At 40.5% G+C, this 19,254-nt stretch overlaps 2 protein-coding genes across 2 annotated transcripts in view; one reads left to right on the top strand and one right to left on the bottom strand.

The window, feature by feature from the left end:
- Nucleotides 1–480: 480 nt before the first annotated feature.
- On the bottom strand, nucleotides 481–3,329 carry znf503 (zinc finger protein 503). Its single transcript, XM_074675046.1, has 2 exons — nucleotides 2,706–3,329; nucleotides 481–2,327 (listed from the first exon to the last, which is right to left on the bottom strand). The coding sequence occupies exons 1-2, from the start codon at nucleotides 2,958–2,960 to the stop codon at nucleotides 900–902; spliced, it is 1,683 nt and encodes a 560-aa protein (XP_074531147.1). The 5' UTR covers nucleotides 2,961–3,329; the 3' UTR covers nucleotides 481–899.
- A 7,250-nt stretch (nucleotides 3,330–10,579) lies between these two features.
- Nucleotides 10,580–19,254, top strand: part of lrmda (leucine rich melanocyte differentiation associated) — a 305,952-nt gene continuing 297,277 nt past the window's right edge. Inside the window, exons 1-2 of the mRNA XM_074676073.1 lie at nucleotides 10,580–10,815; nucleotides 12,550–12,650. Of these exons, the coding sequence (XP_074532174.1) occupies nucleotides 10,774–10,815; nucleotides 12,550–12,650 (143 nt within the window). The 5' untranslated portion in view covers nucleotides 10,580–10,773. The remainder of the gene's footprint in view (nucleotides 10,816–12,549; nucleotides 12,651–19,254) is intronic.

Below are 19,254 nucleotides of genomic sequence, written 5' to 3'. Positions count from 1 at the left end.
TAGTTTAACTCTGAAAACACTCACTCTCTACCTCTCACACACTCTTTTCTCTTTCACACACACATACACTCACACACTATTTATTCCCATCCTAATTCAGTTTTTAGCTCTTTACCACGTGTGCACTGATTAACGTTAAATCTACAGCATATAATCCTGTATCACCGAACGAAGTTAAAGATGCATAAGTTTTTATAAACAGTCTTGATGGCTTCTGTTTACAGAGTTTAATTATTCTGATAAGTGTCGAAATCTAGAGGCCTGTCGCGGAACAGCCCACAAGACGTTTTGTATATTCATTTAACACCCATTTAAAAATAATATAAATTAAAATACATATCAAGTCAGGAATTATTTTCAGGGTTTTGTAAATTAAACGAAGATCAAACTGCAGAAAAGAGGCACACGGAGATATGGAACAGAATTGTTTCTTATTTTTTCCAGAATACATACAAAAAAATACCAATTCTCTTTCCAAGGTGTACACCTGAAAAATAACGGCAATTTAAAATGTGGACAATTTCTGAAATTTAAGAAACAAACATGCATGTAAATTATTTTCTTCTCCATGAGACATTAAATAAGAACAAATACAATCATAGCAATTTCAAATTAACATCGAAATGAGGACCCCTACTTTTTTATTAGTACTCTAACATGTATGTGTATGTGTGTGTCTCTGTGTGTGTGTTTTCACTTTACCTATAGAGTTCAATTTCAACATAATGCACTTTTTGAGTTGCTCAAATATTTTCCATTTGCAGCTTTATTATCGCCTGCTTTTAAGCCGACATATAAATAAATACAGAAGTCCACGGAGCCCGTCCATACGTTTAGCGCTGTTATTATAAAAGTCTTTATATTTGCATTCTTAGATCTATAAACTTTCAGTCTTTTCCTCACTGGTATCCCAGCGCTGACGCTGTGGTGAGTCTCTGGCCGTACAGTGCGTAAGGGGAGTAATATGGGCCGGTGGCGGCAGGGACGGGGACAGGGGCCCCGGGGGTCGGCAGGGGGCTTTTCGAGTACGGATGATAGCGGCTGCTGAGTCCTAACGCGTGGTGCGGGCTCCTGAGAGCCAAAGTTCCAGGGCTCCCGGGGGTTCCTGACGGTGGCATGTGCATATGGCAGGCCATGGCCGCTGCAGCAGCGCTGGCCAGTGAAGAAGACCCGGGATAACCGGAGATCAACTTCTCCGCCCCGGTAAAAGCAGTGTGTGTCCTCAGGTGATTCAGGAGCTCTTCTGAGCTGGAGAAACGCTTGTCACACGGTCCATTTGCTGACACCCAGTTACAAACATGAGGGAGAGGGTCGTTTGGGAGCATGAAACCGTAAGGGTACAGAGGGTGTCCGCTAAATGTGGGCGCCGAGGAGTGGACGCCGTGAATGGGATGTGTGGGGTACATGAGTGGGTAGCTGGATTTGAGGGCGTTAGCGGCAGCTGCAGCTGCTGAGTCGTGCGTGCAGGAAGCGCTGGCTGCCCCTGCTAAGTGGCTGGCACAATGGTAACTGAGGCAGTAAGGGTCTCTGCACAGACTGGCAGACATGATGGACGGTGGAGAAGCTCCTGCCAGAGGGCTGGATCCAGCCTTACTGCAGCCCAGAGAACTAGCCAGCTGTGCGTTTACCAAGCTCCCTCCGTGGGGCAGGAAATGTTGGGGGTAACCTGCGTAGGCCCCTGCCAAGCTACCTGGGTATGTCATACCAGCAGGAGGCAGAGGGAAAACTGTCTGTCCAGGTTTGTAAGGAGAAACCGGCGCCACAAGTCCTGACCCGAGCACGGATGCGGAGGAAACGGAAGTTACAGAAGGGGAGTCCGAGGAGCTGGTTTTAGTGCCAGGCGTCGTCTCCTGGTGCTGGTTCACCTCCACGTTAATTCCACCACAACTCACGCTTATCCTGCTGTGGCTCGTGGTGCCAGAGCCGTCCGTAGTGCCATTTTTGTTACAGTCAGACTCTTTCTTGTCATCCCTGTCCCCACACTTGCCCTCTGATGGCATGGGAGACGCTGAAGTGCTGGAGTGAGGGCTGCCTGTCCGCGGCGTGAACGGCTGGCAGGTGGCGCTCGGCACTCGGAAACCAGACTTCTCTCCGCTTGAGACGCCCGTAGACGAGTCCTTCTTATCTGAAGGTTTTGAGTAAGGTTTGAAGCTAGATTTGTCATCCACACCAATGTCGCTCAGTTTCAAAGGACCAGATTTAGAATCCTTCTCACTAGATCCATTTGTTGTCACGGAAGATAATTTGGAGGAGGGTGGTGGGTCCGGTTTGCCGATCTGGGAGCAGGTCTGCGCCAGCAGAGCCAGCGGACTTTTCTTGGCATCTAACTGCAAAAAGACGAAATATATGTTGATAAATGCTATCAAAACGCAAATCGATCTTCCACTTTCACAATTTAAAAATAACTCAAGAGAATAAACCTCTGAAGATGAGTATTTACTGACATTTCCAAACGGAGAGGCATATATGGCGTTTACGCACGGCTTTACAAACCAGACTAAAATTCTATTACATCTCTAAGAAAAAGCTGTGGTAGTTCACACTTCGTGTTATTAATTTAAACAATAAAGACACATTAAGACAGATCAGGCTGTTTTTCTTCTCCCGGAACAGCCTCCAAAACGCAGTGACACGAAGCACCACTAAGTTACACAGCCCAACGAAAAATATTCAATTTTCACGGATATCAAAAATCTTCTTCTTACCTCTATGGGACTAACCGGTGTGGAAGGCAAAGGCTGCAGATACTCCGGGTGCAAAATGTGTCCCGACCGTGCGGTAAGCATTTTCAAAACCTTGATGGGGATTCGGTTTGCTTGCCGTAGTGGATCACACGGAGGTGCGGAGTGGAGAAAAGGCTTGTTGATGCTCGCTGAGCTGCTATTCCGAGAACTGCTGCTTTCCCAGGCTGCACAAATATCACTATTATTCAAGGCAGACGCCGAGGGCGACGTGATCATGTCCCAATAGTCAGGAAATGAAACGACGATGCTTTCACCAGATTCATTAAGAAAATCAAAAAAAGCTTCGAAGCTTCTCTCGAGGAAAAAAAAAGATCGTAAAAAGGTTCAATAATCGGTAATCCTGATGGTGGAGGAGCGAGGCGCGGCAGCTGGAAGGAGACTGTGCGAGGTTATCGCAGATCCGTGGCTGCGTCCTGCACCATGAGCGCTGCGCCTTGTGTGCGTCTGTCTGCAGGTCCACGCTCTGTACTCCCGAAGTACGAACTGGTAGAAATTTTCACTTCAAAAGCAGCTGAATTAGTCCGAGATTAAAGCCTTTGCCGCCTTCCAATCAAATGGGACCCTGAGGTGATTGGAGGGTCAAGGGGATGTGACGTTCTCCTCTTTGTAAGCGCCTCTATTTCGACAGCTCGGGGGAGGAGATTCGCTGCAATATCTTGGTTGCTGTGAACACTTACACTTTCTGAGAAGTGGGTCTGCGGGGTTCTTTGACCACGGGGGAAAGAGAAAATAAGTTGTAAAGCAGTTTTGCAATTCTCATGTACTTTTAAGTATCAACATATTCTTTTGACACTTTTAAAATCAAAGGTGAGTTGGTCTACAAAGTCATTATGCACGTTTTGTTGTAAGACGTGAAACCAAACGGGGTTATTTACGTTTTTGGAAGCTTTTGGCATGTTTGTCTGTAAAGAAGCAAACATTTGAATCATCTGTTTTTCTTTTTAGACCCTGGTCTATCACAGAGTACTGTGAAAACTGACACATATCACCGGCAGCTTTGCAGAAGGATCGCGCCTCCTACTGAACTTTAGCCACAAAATGCTCGTTCATAAAGTTCATATTATAAGTATTTTAGTCTGAATCGTGTTGCTATCTTTTCAAGTGTTTACTTCGTTGTGTTCCAGCAGTTTTGGCCAAAGTATGCGCATACCGTGTGCGTATTACGCACGTCCACCACTGGGACTTGTTCTCCCACCGGCAAACATAAAACCAACCACTTCAGCTTGAATTCCCTAAACAGACAAGCGTTGACAGGAATAGACCAATGTAGTGATGGAGGGATGTGAATGTCACATGTTTTCAGTATAATATACACCGCCCTTCTATTTCTATCTCCACCCCTCCGTCAAGTGTCAATTCTGCTCCACCGCAATCAATCAGTTATTTGTCAGACGCTGTCAATCCGCCGCTTGATTTATGTCAGCTATTGTGGCTGATTACATGCCAGTGTGACTGCGGGAGGAGAACAAATGGGGAGAGAGACATTCTGCAAGAGACACCAAGTTTTAGGAGAGAATACATCGACTCTCGAGCTAAGGTTCAGTTTTTAGGAAGCATCGAAAAGAGATGATTATTCCCCAGTCCAGGCAGTGTGAGGAAACTCCGTGGACGGGGGAATATATCCGTTCTTCCGGTTCTTTAACAAGTCTGTAACTTTAAAGTTCTTTTTCAGACACCTCGGAGGTGGCACGCATGATGAAACTTTAATAACTTGCAGACAGTCCGGCTCACATGTTCTGTGAAGTGGCTGTTGAGGTGCTAAAGTGCTTTTTCCGCAATCGGCCGATTATGTAGTTAACAGGAAGCCTTGGGGAAAAACACGGCGTCTATGACGAAAAGACACTTAAAACTTAATCCGAAATACTATATAAAAATACTTTTTTTTTAAAGATTTTTTTTTTTGTAAAATATTTAATCATTTATCTGCAAGATACTCATTCACTTTAACAAATCTGCTATGGTAAACACTCATGCTCAAATATTATAATGTGTGACAGGCCGGTGAAAAAAGTGAACCCTGTCCATTTTGGCTTAACGAGTCTGCTATTGTTGTTTAAACCTGTCATCTGCCTCGGGCACACTGTCATCTGCAACAAGAATAACAAAGCCCGGGAACAAAAAAGAACTCCAGACATTTTATATTGATGTCAGCTCGATTTTATTTACATACAATGAAAATGATTTATTTCTTGAAGAGGCAGAAAAGCGGACAGGCAGAGAGAAAAGAAGAGAAATGGTGTGTCAGGCCGCGGAGAAAAGAAGTTTAAAATGCCTTGAACTATTCACCGCTGAGATGGCTAATCAGTATTGAGGCTCGAGGGCAATCGGGCAGCTTTTCAATGCGGTTTTCCTTTCATCTCAATCGGGATGGAGGCGCTCAATTAAAAGCCTATCAGTTTGTTAGTAAATCAACGCCTATCAAAGTTGTCACATCAAACAAAACGATTATTATTGCAACCCGCCTCTGCCATTAATCTCTTTCTGTGGTAATCTGCTTGACAGGTCAACTTGGAGAGCAAGAAAACCTGGAGTGGACAGTCAGGGGGCAAAATAGATTTTTATTTTTTATGAGGAAAAAAGTACAAAACGTTTGTGAATAAAACACACAAGGCAATTTAGCTTATGACACATGCAATTTAAAATGACAAACACAGTGACTGAAATCAGTTTATTGAAGACATTACATAAGCATAAGAAAAAGTGAAACATTTCTAAAATAATGTTGTGACTATTAGAAATCTATTTGGAAAGACTGGCTTCAGTTCATAGGCCTGCCTGACTGACTGCTCTATAAACTGTGTATGAACAAATGAAAACTGGCAATAATTGTCTTCTCTGTAAATACTTCAGTCACAATTTAAAGATCATGTGTAATATAAATAAACCACAGATTTAAAGAAGGCCAGCAGTTTTTTTTTTAATCCATTGTGAGTTTATGAGAAGAAGAAAAAAGTCCAAATGAACGCAGCTCCACTGCTTCAAATGTTTCTGAGTTTCTGCCTGGCAGGAAAAAAGAGGGGGGGACGTTTCACAATATGCAAAGATGTGTGATTGATAACAGGCTTGCTGTTTTCTGCAAGGGCTGTCAGTCCGTGACACAATATGTGAGTTATTAGGGCAAAGAAGGGCAGCCATAAATTTTCACTGTCAGGCGAAAACCCTCTTTATTGTCCGTATGACGAATGGGCTCCTGCACCAGACACCAAAATGCTCGGCATTCCCCTTAAATGGGAACACGTTTTTGCGGCCATAATTCACGATATTTAAATAGAAAGTTTTAATATCCCCGTATATTTCACAACATTGACGTGTTCATGAATTACTCCCCGCATTCAAATAAAACTATGTACATTTCGCGAGAATATGTTGCACTTGTTGGATTGCTCTGAGCCGTATTCTAGGGCGAATTTTCTGCTTTCTGTGAAGAAAAAAGACTCAATTTAAAGTTTTTTAATTATTATTTTAACAGCCATATAAATGTAAAATCAAAATGAATAACACTTGAACATACATAGATATATTTAATTTAAAATTTAAAGGTTATTGTTCTCAAATCAGACTTTTTGGAGCTCTATATAAACTTAAAGTCATTATAATTAAATGTATTCTAACTGGTTGTGCTCTGTTTTTCACTTTCAGGCCATATTCTATCCCCAACCTAACAACACGCCTTGTTTTTAATCTCCTGCACCAGTAACTCATTAAAGAAAATACAGACTTTACAAGAGCGTAATAAAACTACTTAACCGCATGCATGAGAGAGGCTACACCAAGGGTTTCTAAAACTCCAAGAAGGAAGGAGAGGTTTACAGGAAAGTCCGTGACACCACATTACCTGGAATCATTGCCTACTAAGCTCCGGTGTGAAACGTCAGAAAAGTAACCGGATTAAAAAAAATAACACTTTAATAACATTAAAATGTAATCCTCTTGGTTTAAACCATTTTTGTTGTAATGCACTGCATTCAGAAAGAGGTCTGTTGACGCACCGTGAGCAGCTCAGTTCAGACTGAAGCCATGAAGACGCTCGCGCGCTCTCTCCCTCCGCGAGGAGCAGCTGGAGAAAGGGAGCTTTTCCGCGTGTGGGAGGTCCCACGTGACGTCACACTGGATACAGCGAAGCAGAGGGAAAAGATAGTGTTTCCAAACTTTCTGCTCCTCTTTACATGATGCAGTTAAGCCCCAAACACTTTAATTAAACACAGCACTTGTGTCAGAGCTTTAACAAAACACAGCAGAAGATGCATGGACACAGCAAGCAGAAAAGCTGCTTGATATGGCTGCAATGCCTTCTCTAGGAGAACAGTTTTTTTTTTAATTCCTTTATTTTTTTAAGTAAAAACAGTTTTATTGATATTTAGCTAAATACATTTATGTAATACATCTTGTCATCAATGCAGTGGTTAATCACAAATTTTGTTTCTTTTATCATCATACTTCCATACCTTCCAAAGGACAACAATATCATGCGTGCAGATAGGGACAGCATGTCTTCTAATGTCAAAAAATGCCAAAAATTAAAGTCACTGAACTTTTATTAAATATGACCCAGAATCAGACTTGAAAACAAACATCAAACACCTCAATGCCAGGGGCGTGTCCAGATATTTTTGGACTCGGGTGGCAGGGGCCCAGACTTTTGCGGGGTGGCATGAAGTACATCTGTGCACATGTGTATGAATAATTAAATAGCATTACTTGCCCTTTCATATATGCAATAACAGCTACTTTAACTTACTTACATTAATGTAAAGGAGTATGTATAGTTACAGGTCCCATAGGTTGGTAGTCAGTAGTTGATAGATAGTGTTGGAGCCACTGACGGGATAGAATGCAATGTAAGAACCATAATTTGCTTAATTTTGAATAATTCTATGTTTTGACATTTAATATTGAAATATTGTGTTATAGTAGTTTTTGTGGCTGCATTTCTCTGTCTGTGTGTGTCTTTCTCTTTAAGTTTGGCCACCATAAAGTATCGACTAATGTCATAAATGGACTGATGGCTTCTATGAGATAGATAGATAGATAGATAGATAGATAGATAGATAGATAGATAGATAGATAGATAGATAGATAGATAGATAGATAGATTTAGATTCTATTGTCAGCCCCACATGGGACAGAAATTGTCTTGATATAGCTTAGAAGACAGCATATGCAGCTTTCATTAAAAAATAAAAAAACAAAAAAACATTTAAATAGTGACATCAATGGTCAAATAAACAATCAAATAAATTATGAAGTCTTTTCTATTTGTATTCTTAACAGATGCCAAAATAACAGCAGCACATGCATAAGGTCTTGTACATAGCGACTTTTGACTTCTCATTCACCTAGTCCTTTAACACTGCCTTGCTCATACCATGTTGTGGTTAATGGTTGCACACTTCTTGTCTTGTTTTCTCTGCTACTGACTGGTCTTCTACTCACCACAGCTAAAATGTAATGCTCTTAAAGTAAATTGAGTTACTTAAAGAAATTCTTCCATGTTATTTATACCTCCAGATGCTATTAGGAAAAGATTAAGTCATTAAGAGGGCACAACTTGTACTATAAACTCTTTTTTGAAGATTAATTTTATATTTGGGAACAGCTTGTTCCTAGAGTCACTCTTGAAATTTAAACGAATAACAGTTTTTAAGGGGAATGAACAATCATAATAAAGTATTAGACAAAGTCATGGGGATTTGAGAGTTGTGTCACAATCCTGTGTATGTCTTACTGTAAAACACAGTGGTAACATTTAAATCTCATGGTTTGAAAATATTAGAGTTTTATAAGGAGATACCCAAAGTTGAAATGCAAAGAAAGCCTGTAGCAGCCTGTTGCAACACAGTGCAAGTTGTTTATTGGAGGGTATGGCCACCTCAGACTAACCCTTAGATCTGCCCCTTCATAGGGAGACGTAAAGGTACCATACCTCTAAAGGAGTTTGTTTTCAGTATATGAAAATTAAAGTTTACTTCACATAAACAGTGGCAATCATAAGTGGAACCAACAGGTATAAATACAGTGTCAGGATGACGTCTCCACAGAACTACTAGCTCAGGGAAAAAGACATGTGCAGACAGATTAGATCTGGGAACTTTATTTGTCAGTAGGGAAATGGGAAAACACGGTTAAATAGCCTCAATTCTTTGAGGAACAACATCTGAGTCACGTTTAATACCCCACAGAATATGTCGTCAACAGATTTCCTTTTCAGTGAAAAGTGGTTCAAAGAAGAAGTGGCTCAGCAGAAAATATCCCAAACAGGAGTATCCTTTGTCCAAACCCCAGTGATTAACCAAAGCTTAATGAAACTGGATGGTCAGCTAAACCAGTAAAACAAATACTTGGAAAAAGGTGGACACATGGACAATGCTTGTGGAGTTATTTCACTAATGAGTCAGAGGTCCCCTTAGAATGACATTCGAGCAATGATGTTAGCTGGCTTTAAAACTCATAGACCTCATGGACAATTTCGGACTTGCCATTGTAAAATAAACCAGGTTTCATAAGAACTGCATGTCTTGGATCTTCTTATCACTTTCATCACTGTCACAACTTTTCTCCTCTGACAGGGAAAGACAATACAAATCTGCACTACTAGCATTAGCTTCCAATTAAACATCTGACTGCACTGCAAGCCATTTTCAGGTGCATGAACAAGTTTCAAAAAACACAACAGCATGAACACAGCCAGATATAATATTTACCACATCTAAAACTACAATGAATGAGGGAATTAGCTCCACGAAAGGGCAGTTACACGTGGAGTTCTTTCAGGGTTGAATTAGAGCCAGCTTCAAGTGGCTGTCAAAGGTATTGCAGTTTTAAGCACCTCTACGTAGCTGCACTTTTCAGACATACTGGTTGCTGTTTAACTATTTTCCGTGCTGGGAAGGCTTAATGTAGATGCTATCTCCAAAAATATCATTTAAACATTCGCACAGTATACTTTTAGACACAACTATATTTTCTGACTATCCTAGCAAATTTAGTTGGGGTTTTTATTTTTATATGTAAATGTTGTTTTGTTGAGTTTTGAAAGTTTTGGAAAATAAAAAGTGCACGGACAAATATAAATACAAATCCACTTAATAACAACTGGGCCAATAGGTTACCCTGGTATTATTTACACAACTAGAGGGGAGGAGCCAAGCACAGGATTAATTTAATTCCTTCTGGAAATTTTCCTGGATGTAGTTTGGTTTATTACACAAATTCATTGAAGTTTTTTTTTTCTTTTGAACAAAAAATAAAAAAAATCCATTACTAGGCCAGTGGTTTGACACTTAGTAAATATTTAATACACTGACTGCAAGTTGTACTCTAGACTGTGACTCTCACTTTCAACCTTATTTCCTGTCCCTTTACAGGCAGCCTGTCTAAAAGATGATACAAACCCCCCAAATAAAAATAAAAAAAACCCATAAAGATAAAGTCACAAGTGTGATAAAATGACAAAAAGTGCTGATCTTGAACTCTCCTGACAGAACTAAGTCGCTTTTGTACCTGACAATTAAACAAAAATGATGTCAGTTGAGTAATGGGAGATGCTTCAATAACTTTCCTGTAGTCAATCCTGTGGACTAGTTTCAAAATCAGCTTCTAACATGTGCCAGAGAGTGAAAATAAGGCTGTCCAGCTTTTTCAAAAGTTTTTTTTTTTTTTTTCATTCTTGAAGAGCACTTTTTTTTTTAGAGCAAGGCATATGCATTAAATGGAAAGATACTTTTTTCATACTCTTGAGGGGTAAATTTTCATCAGAAGACAGTCAGCAGCACTGACATTTCACCACTATTACACAGTGTGTCCACGTGCTTCCGCACAACAGCAGGTCAGCTGATTCCATCGGCACGCGGAAACTGTAAAGTCATTTGAAAAGCGCCAGCAGATCTCCAACGTAGCCGGGCTGTTTCCACAGATATCACCTTTTAATGTTGACAGCAGCGTGTCTTTGTCGTGCGCAGGACTCCGGATATCAACTCAGACAGCTTATCTGACCGCACGGTACGCGGGCTGTCATCCTCAGGACAAAGTAATGGCACAGAACGAGTCGTTAGTGGCGTTGAATGGAACCCAAGTAAGTTTGTTGTGGAAACTTTTTTTCTGACTTACGTCTCCCTCCGCATATTTCCGTCGTCTTATTTCAGTGATAGTCTGAAAATGTGGAGTTTAAGAGTGCGTAAATTAACGCGAATGCTGTTTATTTCTCCTCCATCACTGGTGTCATGTGACTCACTGTAGCTAATGTTACAGTCGTGACTTACAGTTTGCAGCTCCTCCTACAACTTCTACAACTTCTTGAAGTTACACTGCTAATTTTTTTTTTATTAATTATCATATATCTTCAACAATAATGTTGTTGCAGAGTCACACGTCTGTAACTGTGCGCAACAGGAAGAAACAAGCTCTCTGCAGAGCTAACAGCTGCATCATACAGCCTAGCATCCTATATCATTCATATGAATCATAAATATGAGTTATATTCAATGAAGAGTTTCATATTATTCATCACTGAATGGTGCCACACAATCACCACCATACTGTAAGCTTGTCATTTTAAATATTAGCCTAATAATTTAAATTATTATGACTGCAACTAAGTTACTAAGTGTTGGAAAAATTTGAAAAACCTGGGGTCTATGTAACTAATACTAGAAAAGAGTACCAATCATACCACCTACATATATTTACAGTGTAATGAGATGCATTTTGCTGTGATTTAGAGCAGATAATGGAAATAACACAGGGTGTCCGCAGGGTCTTATAAAGTATTAAAAGTTGATAAATCAGTTGTGGGAAAATTAAGGCCCTTAAAAATATTACAAAGTTTAACCCTAATGTTATGAAGTATTACATTTTATTGGTGTTCAAGCTTTGACTCCAAAGACAGACAGTTTCAAATATCTGCCACGGAAAAAGTCCATCCGGTTGGAAAATGTTTTCAGGGTCTGAACCTTCAAAAATAACCACACCTGGTGATTGGACGATCGTTCTGCTCGTCACACTCATCACAGACCTGCGTGAGGATCTAGAAAAATCTTTAGCATCTCAAAATATTTCACTCTAGATCACAAGAGTTCTTCAAGCCTCCAAAAAAAAATTTCTCAGACTTTTGGTGACCTGAGATCTTGGATTCCTACAATTTAGAGAAAGCTTCCCCTGATCTGAGTTGTTTTGAATTTTCTTTGTTCAAATCACCTTTTTACTGGATACACCGCGATGAGATCAGGTATTTATCAATACAGTTATGTAGCGCTGTTGTTTGAGACGTGACAACAAGCAAAGTTGTAATTTTGTGAGGCACCAGCGATACGTAGCGCTAGCAGCCCAACATATCTGTAGGCTAACTCAGTTTGTACAGTAGTTTATTAGCAGTCCGTATGTAGCGCTGATGGAAAGCAAATCACACAATCTTAAGCACATGTCCTAAAATTTGACAATGATGAAATAAAATTCTTGGTTTTTTTTCTGCAAGTTGGCCTTGAATAACCACTGTTACTTTTTGTGAGAATGTTAATGTAAATTAACCTGCCTTTAGTTTCATTTATTCTTACAAGCTTTATTCCCTCTCAGTTTACCTAATTTATGTCAAAATGCAAACAACACCTGTCAAAGATTGGTTGCTTACAACAGCTTATTGTCACGATAAGGTTTTAAGACTTTTTGAAAGGTTTTTAAAAAAGTCTTAAAAAGGTATTGAATTTAACCTCAGGATATCAGCATATACCCTGTAATAAGTGGTGATTGATGACTTGATCCTGTATGTTTTGGCATATTTCCACTCATCCTGTCGTTTTCTCCCTTTTTTCAGATTTCATACATCGGACATGACTGTATGGACATCCCAGACTTCCTTGGAGACACATACGGCCACTTCGCAAGACGGCTAGATCTAAGCTTCAATCAGCTCAGGTAGATGACCGATGCACACGCCACAAACATATAATCACCAGCATGTGCTGTCTCAATCTCTCCCCCATCTCCCTCTCTGTCTGTTACTCGGAGACATGCGTCTTTACATCAGGTGCAATTGAATTTGTGCCCTCAGTCTATAGGTGTCCAGAGTGTCATCAGAACATCAAAGGGCTGAATGAGTGTTAGAGCTGGGCGGGTGCCACGCTGGGGCAGGATAAAAGGCGCGATCGATAAATGTGACATGCTAATTCGGGGGCAAAATAGAAGAAAAGATTCCTCTGTCAGGACATGAAGGAACACCTCATGGCAGCTGCTTCAGAGGGGGCTGCCATTTCAACAGCAGGGCTGGCATAGTTGATCTGGCAAGTAAAAGAGAGGAGATGATGGTTGTAAGGTGCTTTTGTTTCTGAACCCTTTTCATGACTGTCAGGCCATGAAGCTGCTCAATAGAGGCAATTTTTTTTGATGAAATAGTTGTCTTGAGGCAGTTGTCTGTGCTGGAGCTGTGGAGTCCTCAATTTAACTGATTTACATCTTGTCATAGAGCAAAATCCATCATTTATACCACATGTTCAGACCTGAAATAACACTGTTTTTGGGGGTTTCAAGATGAAGCTAGGCGCTGCATTTGTGTGAATTTGAAAGAGGTTTTGTCTCGCTATAGTTGAACCTATATGACTTAATATTTACTGTGTATATGTGGGAATTTTGTTGACATTGACACTTATAAAACATCTTTGAAATGGCGATGGCGGGAAAGCCTACCCTGAACACAGTTGCTTATTGTTTTCTACATTGGCTAGTAAGGATAAAGGAGATTGGATATGATATAAAAAGGATGCTGCAGTAGTCACTTTGTAATCTTAAGATGTCCAAGATGGCAAGTGAAGCAAAGCTTAGCTCTTACTTGTTTTTTTTAATTCATTCTACGTGTAGGATATATTCACAACATTAAAAAATGAGTAGATAAGAGGACAGCGGCTTTGACAAGCTTGTGTCACCTTGTTAGCTTAAATTGTGTAATGATTAGATTATGTGTAAATTAAGTCAATAAAACATCATTACCCTTGACAGCCAGCACAGGGGTACAAGTCATTTAAATTGATATTGGAATCATTGTGGCCCCACAATTCAGTCAGATATTGTCCACATGCAACTGCCACTAGCAGAGGCTGTAGCTCCAGATAATGACTCCCGTAACACTATAATGCTGTATCATCCAGATGTAAACAAGCACAGATGATAGATGGTATCTTGCAGCATGGTAAAATTTGACAGTTTTTTTGATTTAGAAAAAATGGAGGTTAAGTTATATGTAAGCTTTGTTTGGTTAAAGGGCAACTCTGTTTTTTTTACACCTGGACTTTATTTATAGGTGTGTGCATGCTCATATACTCACTCAGACAAACATTGTGCAGCACTGGCGATGGATGAAAAAATATAGCTGAAATGAGTGATTTTGCAGAGATTATGTCCCGCGCTGAAGCTCCCTTGCCGTGGCCCCCGCTAAGTGCGGCTAAAATCAGCTTGATCAAAATAACTTCTGAAGGACTCCGAGCTGCACGCTGTTTGTCTGTGTGAGTATATGAGCATGCACACACCTATAAATAAGGTCCAGGTGTCAAAAAACCAGAGTTGCCCTTTAAGCTGGCATAAAATCACTCGACAGAAGCAATGCATAACCAATACATGCTTGTTTTCTGTAACCTGCAAGAAGGACTAAAGACTACAGGTGTTAGCTCTGATAGTGTTAGCTAACGGAACCAATATGATGTAATTATCCACAGAATCTGTGTTTCTGAGAAGAGCCATGTTTAAAATAAATTATGCTTAAGACAAGTCTGTAAGTCTGAATTTGAATTACTCAGTGTTCGACAAGGAAATGAGTCGCATTTTAACATTTTTAGTAGGGATGGTACTGAATTAGGTACTTTCATAGGTACAGCCCAAATTCTGTCTCTATATATTCCATTACAAATGCCACATGGTATGTGAGCATTTTTCTTTAGCATGGCAAACATGAGGTGAAGTGGAAAAGCTGCTGAAAGTCATCTTGTCCACCGCAAAGAGCTGTTGGGGAAAACATCTGATAAGTACACAGGACATCTTGCCCAACAATTCGACCCAACCTTCTGTGAGTGGACCTGTATTCCTCTTTCACTTCAACTTTCATAACTAAACCAGCCTGTAAAATGACAAACTTATAACTGCATAACCACTTTCAGTTAAGAAGCTTTATGTAGAGGTATTATCAAACAACTTGTCCCTGAACAGCAGCTACTGCAGTAACTCTATTGATTGCCATCTGATCATGACTGCTATGTGTAGGGTACTGAACACTTGGACAGCTGAATAATAGATGTCTTGCTGTTACCTCAGAGGAAGTGGAGGCCTGGTGTGTAGCAAACAGCATTATGAAATCTGACTGAAACAACACTTGTGTGTGTGTGTTGCTTTTGGAGAGATCAAGGCCCACATTATGTTTCTCGCCCTTGAACCTGTCACATTAAGAGCTTGATGTTTAGAATGAATTATTTATGACTCAGATATTACTAATTCATTATTAATTCTCTGTTTGGCTAATCTGAGATGTCAGATATCTTTACCAAACTTCAAAGGGTGGTGTGGGCAGAGAAGCGGTGCAGAAGTAATGAAGTGGTACTCTTGAACCATGTGAGGAATATATCAGTGGGCTATTGATTGATGGTTTGCTATTGGGCAAAGTGATCTGTTACATAGTGCTTCAGTTCTTTCTCCCATGGACCGCATGCTCGAAGGGTTCACATCAAAAACCTGTGCAGAAAAGTAACAAAAACGTGTCTCAGGAGATGATTTTCCTTTTTAGCTGAAAACATTTCATACTTTCCCTGCGAGTGCTGCATCTCTATCCATCCCAGCAGAATTAATACATGTTTTCATGAACTCTTCTACCAATCACACACTAACTTCCCTTTCGTAATTTCTCTTATTCTCTGTTGCACTTGTGTGAGTGTATATGAACTTATTATGAGGTTAAGGATGGTTGGGGCTGGGAAACCCAATAAGCAGCCCCACATGTGATTAACTTGCATGGTAACAGCAGCAGGGCGACCTCCTCAGTATTTCTGATCTCTGTAAGAATGTACCTAAGAGGCCCCTAACTCACAGCTTAATGAAGGGAAGCTTTTCCTGAGAAAGACGACTTTATTTTTTCTGGATTGGAGATTGCTGACAGATTTGGCGTTAAATACTGCCTCGCAGTTCATCGTGACCTGAATATCCCCATGACATTTGCTCTTGCAGGACTGTATATGTTTTCTAATTGGGGTTACATTAGGTACTTGTCAGTCTCAAGTGCAGTTAAGTGTTTCCCCACAGAATGACCTAACCTACAGCTTTCCTCTCTTTATACACTGTACAGTGTGTCCTGCCCCACCTCCTTTTGTTTCTCTGTCTCTGTATCTGATCTTTTGGCTGTATTCATCAGCATTGTATTCAATTTTGAAGTATTTCACTTTATACACCAATGTCACAACAAGGGAATTTATGATTGGACAAGACTTGTTTATCACGTAGTGTTTCACAGAGATCAAAGAAGACTGTGCAGAATGACTTTGCCAAGAACTAGCAGAAGTATCTTCTGAGCAGCGGTATTATAGGCTGTGTAATATATGGACATGATCTCTGTGACACCAACAATTTCTTTGTGATGCAGAGTCATGAAGCGGGTGAGGCCATATTGGCGATGTTGAGTGCAACCTGGCTTTACTTGAGTTAAATGAGGTAAAGAGACGGGCCTTTAGCCTCTTTGCTGACAGCTACAGGCTGCTCGCCTGCTGTTAAGTGGGCCATGATAATAACTAGGGGTGTGACGGTACATGTATCCGTGCCGAACCGCTCCATACGGCTGTTCGGTTTGGTACAGTGCTGTATTCGAACAGTACAGTAAGTTAACATTAGCCGCTGCACATGGCTCTTAGATATTCATGTGAGTACTTGTCTATGATTGGCTAAGCAGGGAAGGAGTTTTAATATTCATGGGGGAAGTGGTCTGTGATTCGTGTCGTGACGTCTCACGGTGAACCAATCAGAAGATGAATATCAAAGAGCTTCCGTAGCCACAGGAGCTTGTGTCTGAATTGTGCATCATGGCTGCTGCTAACGACCAACCGGAGCCTGAAGAGCCCCCCCCTCGCTGTATAATGGCAAGTCTTTGGTTTAATAAACATGCTAAACAAGCAAATGGTTTTGCGTTAGAGGTCGACCGATATGGGTTTTTTGGGGGCCGATGCCGATGCCGATGCCGATGCTTTCCAAGTTTGGGCAGCCGATGCCGATATGCATAGCCGATTTTTCCAATTTGATATTCAGGCCGATTGTTAAATAAATATATATTTATCACATTTTTGTGAAACGCAGCAATTTCTGAGCAACTAAAAGAAATCTATTACAACAAGTCGTGTCCAGTCCTCTTAACATTTATTCAGCTTTCTAAACAATGAAATATTTTGTCTGAGTAAACACACAATGTAATAAGCAGTAGTAACCATTCACATTCCTCTTAAAATGTCAAAAAAGAAATTTAAACTTATTAATATAATTTGAACAAAAGTATGTAATGTATCCAAGTGGTTCCACAAGTTTGAGGTGCTCATCTTTTTTGTGCCTGATCAAAAATTGCGTCATTTAATACAATGGATCAAAAATCGGCTTTTTAAAAGAAAATACGGCCGAATGTCCAAATATCGGCCCAATATATCGGCTGGCAGATATATTGGTCTACCTCTATTTTGCGTTGTTCCATACTGTACCGAAAATGTACCGAACTGTGACCCTAAAACCAAGGTATGCAAACTAGAAAAGCACTCAGAGAGGGTTAGGGTCCTACTTTAATGTTATACTCCCTCTCAGGTTTGTACGATAATTTGTTTTTCTGACAGTCTTGAAAATTGTGCTGACCCAAAAATATTTCATACTCTGGGTCTTAGTATCCAGAATATTGCCAGGATCTGGATCGTACTTTTACATCTGTCAGAAATTATCGCAACCTTGTCTTTTATTGTTTTGCAAAGCAATCCGACCATTTATTGTAGAGTTATATACACATATGGTGAAAACGGCTCATCTCACAGTGGTAAAGAATCCCTTAAGAAATTCCTGGATCCAGACGGTGATCCAGATCACCTCCAAAACTTAATCCCTTCTTTCTTATCCCATTTTGAATAATCCCTGAAAATTTCATCAAGATCCGTTCATTAGTTTTTGAGTTATGTTGTTCACAGACAAACAAACACAGAGACAAACTCAGACTAAATTTGATTTTTTTTGAACCAAGCTGTTTATTAATGCCAAAATGTAACACCGTGCAAGTGCATTTTAGAAAGAATCAAAGTGCATTGGTTTTGTCTTGCTTTGTTTTGTGAATGAAACGAGTTTCTATGCCTGCAGTGCGCCGGTAGTTTTAACAGGTAACAAAGAAAAGTAAAGGCAGTTATCATCTGCATATAAAATAACCGTGATCCTTTGATGCTATAACAACATAGTTGCTTTGATTCTTCCTTGTTGCAGATTTTTTCCCCCAATCAATCATCATTTTTTCATGTAGCCTCATCCTTCAAGAATCTACCGCCTGACGTTGCATGTCAGGTAGTTGAGACATTTGTGAATTGACACCGTGACCTCGTTTCAGTGTCAGCTCAAGCAAACCAGGTGTAAACAGATGCACATGTGAGAGAAAGTCGGCGGACTGCCTTGGGCATCGTGCACTTCACCGTGCTGCTTGACTCAAATGGAGAGAGAGACATTGCCAGAGTTTGTTGTAGCTAATATGCTTATTTCTGTCAGCTCAATTGACAACACTCATCCTCCTGGCTGACAATGAGGCACAATGAGAAGCAGTGTACTGGCACCACCTTTAGCTGAGTGCTGTGTGGTTTTTGTGTGTGCTGCACATATGTTTATGTTTATTTGTATGCTTGGTGCAGCGTTGGTGCACCTGTCTCTGTGAGCATAACTGTGAGTGGCTGGGCAGGTAATGGCAGGATGAAATTATGGTAGCAGGCTGTCACACCCACACCTCTCCCTGTGTGTGCAGCACTGTCAGCCTGTCTCATCAATGTGTTGAAAAGTGTGGCTCACTGTGAGCTTTCTGTCTCGGGACTAGCATGGGTGGCATTGTGTCGTCCACTTTGTTCCAGGTCAGGTGTGTACACAATGCAGTGAGTGGGCATGTGCTGTCGTGACATGATTCCTCTGTGACTGGGAGGCTGGCATCTGTTACACACAGTGTTACTACCTTGGACACATGAGGTACGAGGAGGACACATGTCTGTGAGTCACGGCAATTCAAACATTTTTCAGGGTAGTGACAACCTTTCTTCTTCAATCTGACATGGCCTCTTGATAAATAAATCATGTTTGGCAATGAAAGCAGTTGTGAAACACTAACCTTAGCCTAACCCCTGCCTATTTTACTCACACCTGGTTTGGATATAGTCAGATCACCAATGTATGCAATACATGCATCATAAAAATATCAAAATGGTTTTACTTTGAATGATAAATTTAAAGCTTGCATAATACAAAATTAGGCCAAAGCATTTTTTTTAATATCTTGAAGATG

This window comes from Halichoeres trimaculatus, unplaced genomic scaffold (genome assembly GCF_033239565.1).
Source record: "Halichoeres trimaculatus isolate MK-OKI-2021-1 unplaced genomic scaffold, fHalTri1.1 fHalTri1_scaffold_8, whole genome shotgun sequence".
In the NCBI taxonomy this organism is placed as follows: domain Eukaryota; kingdom Metazoa; phylum Chordata; class Actinopteri; order Labriformes; family Labridae; genus Halichoeres; species Halichoeres trimaculatus.
This window is presented reverse-complemented; position numbering and strand designations above follow the sequence as displayed.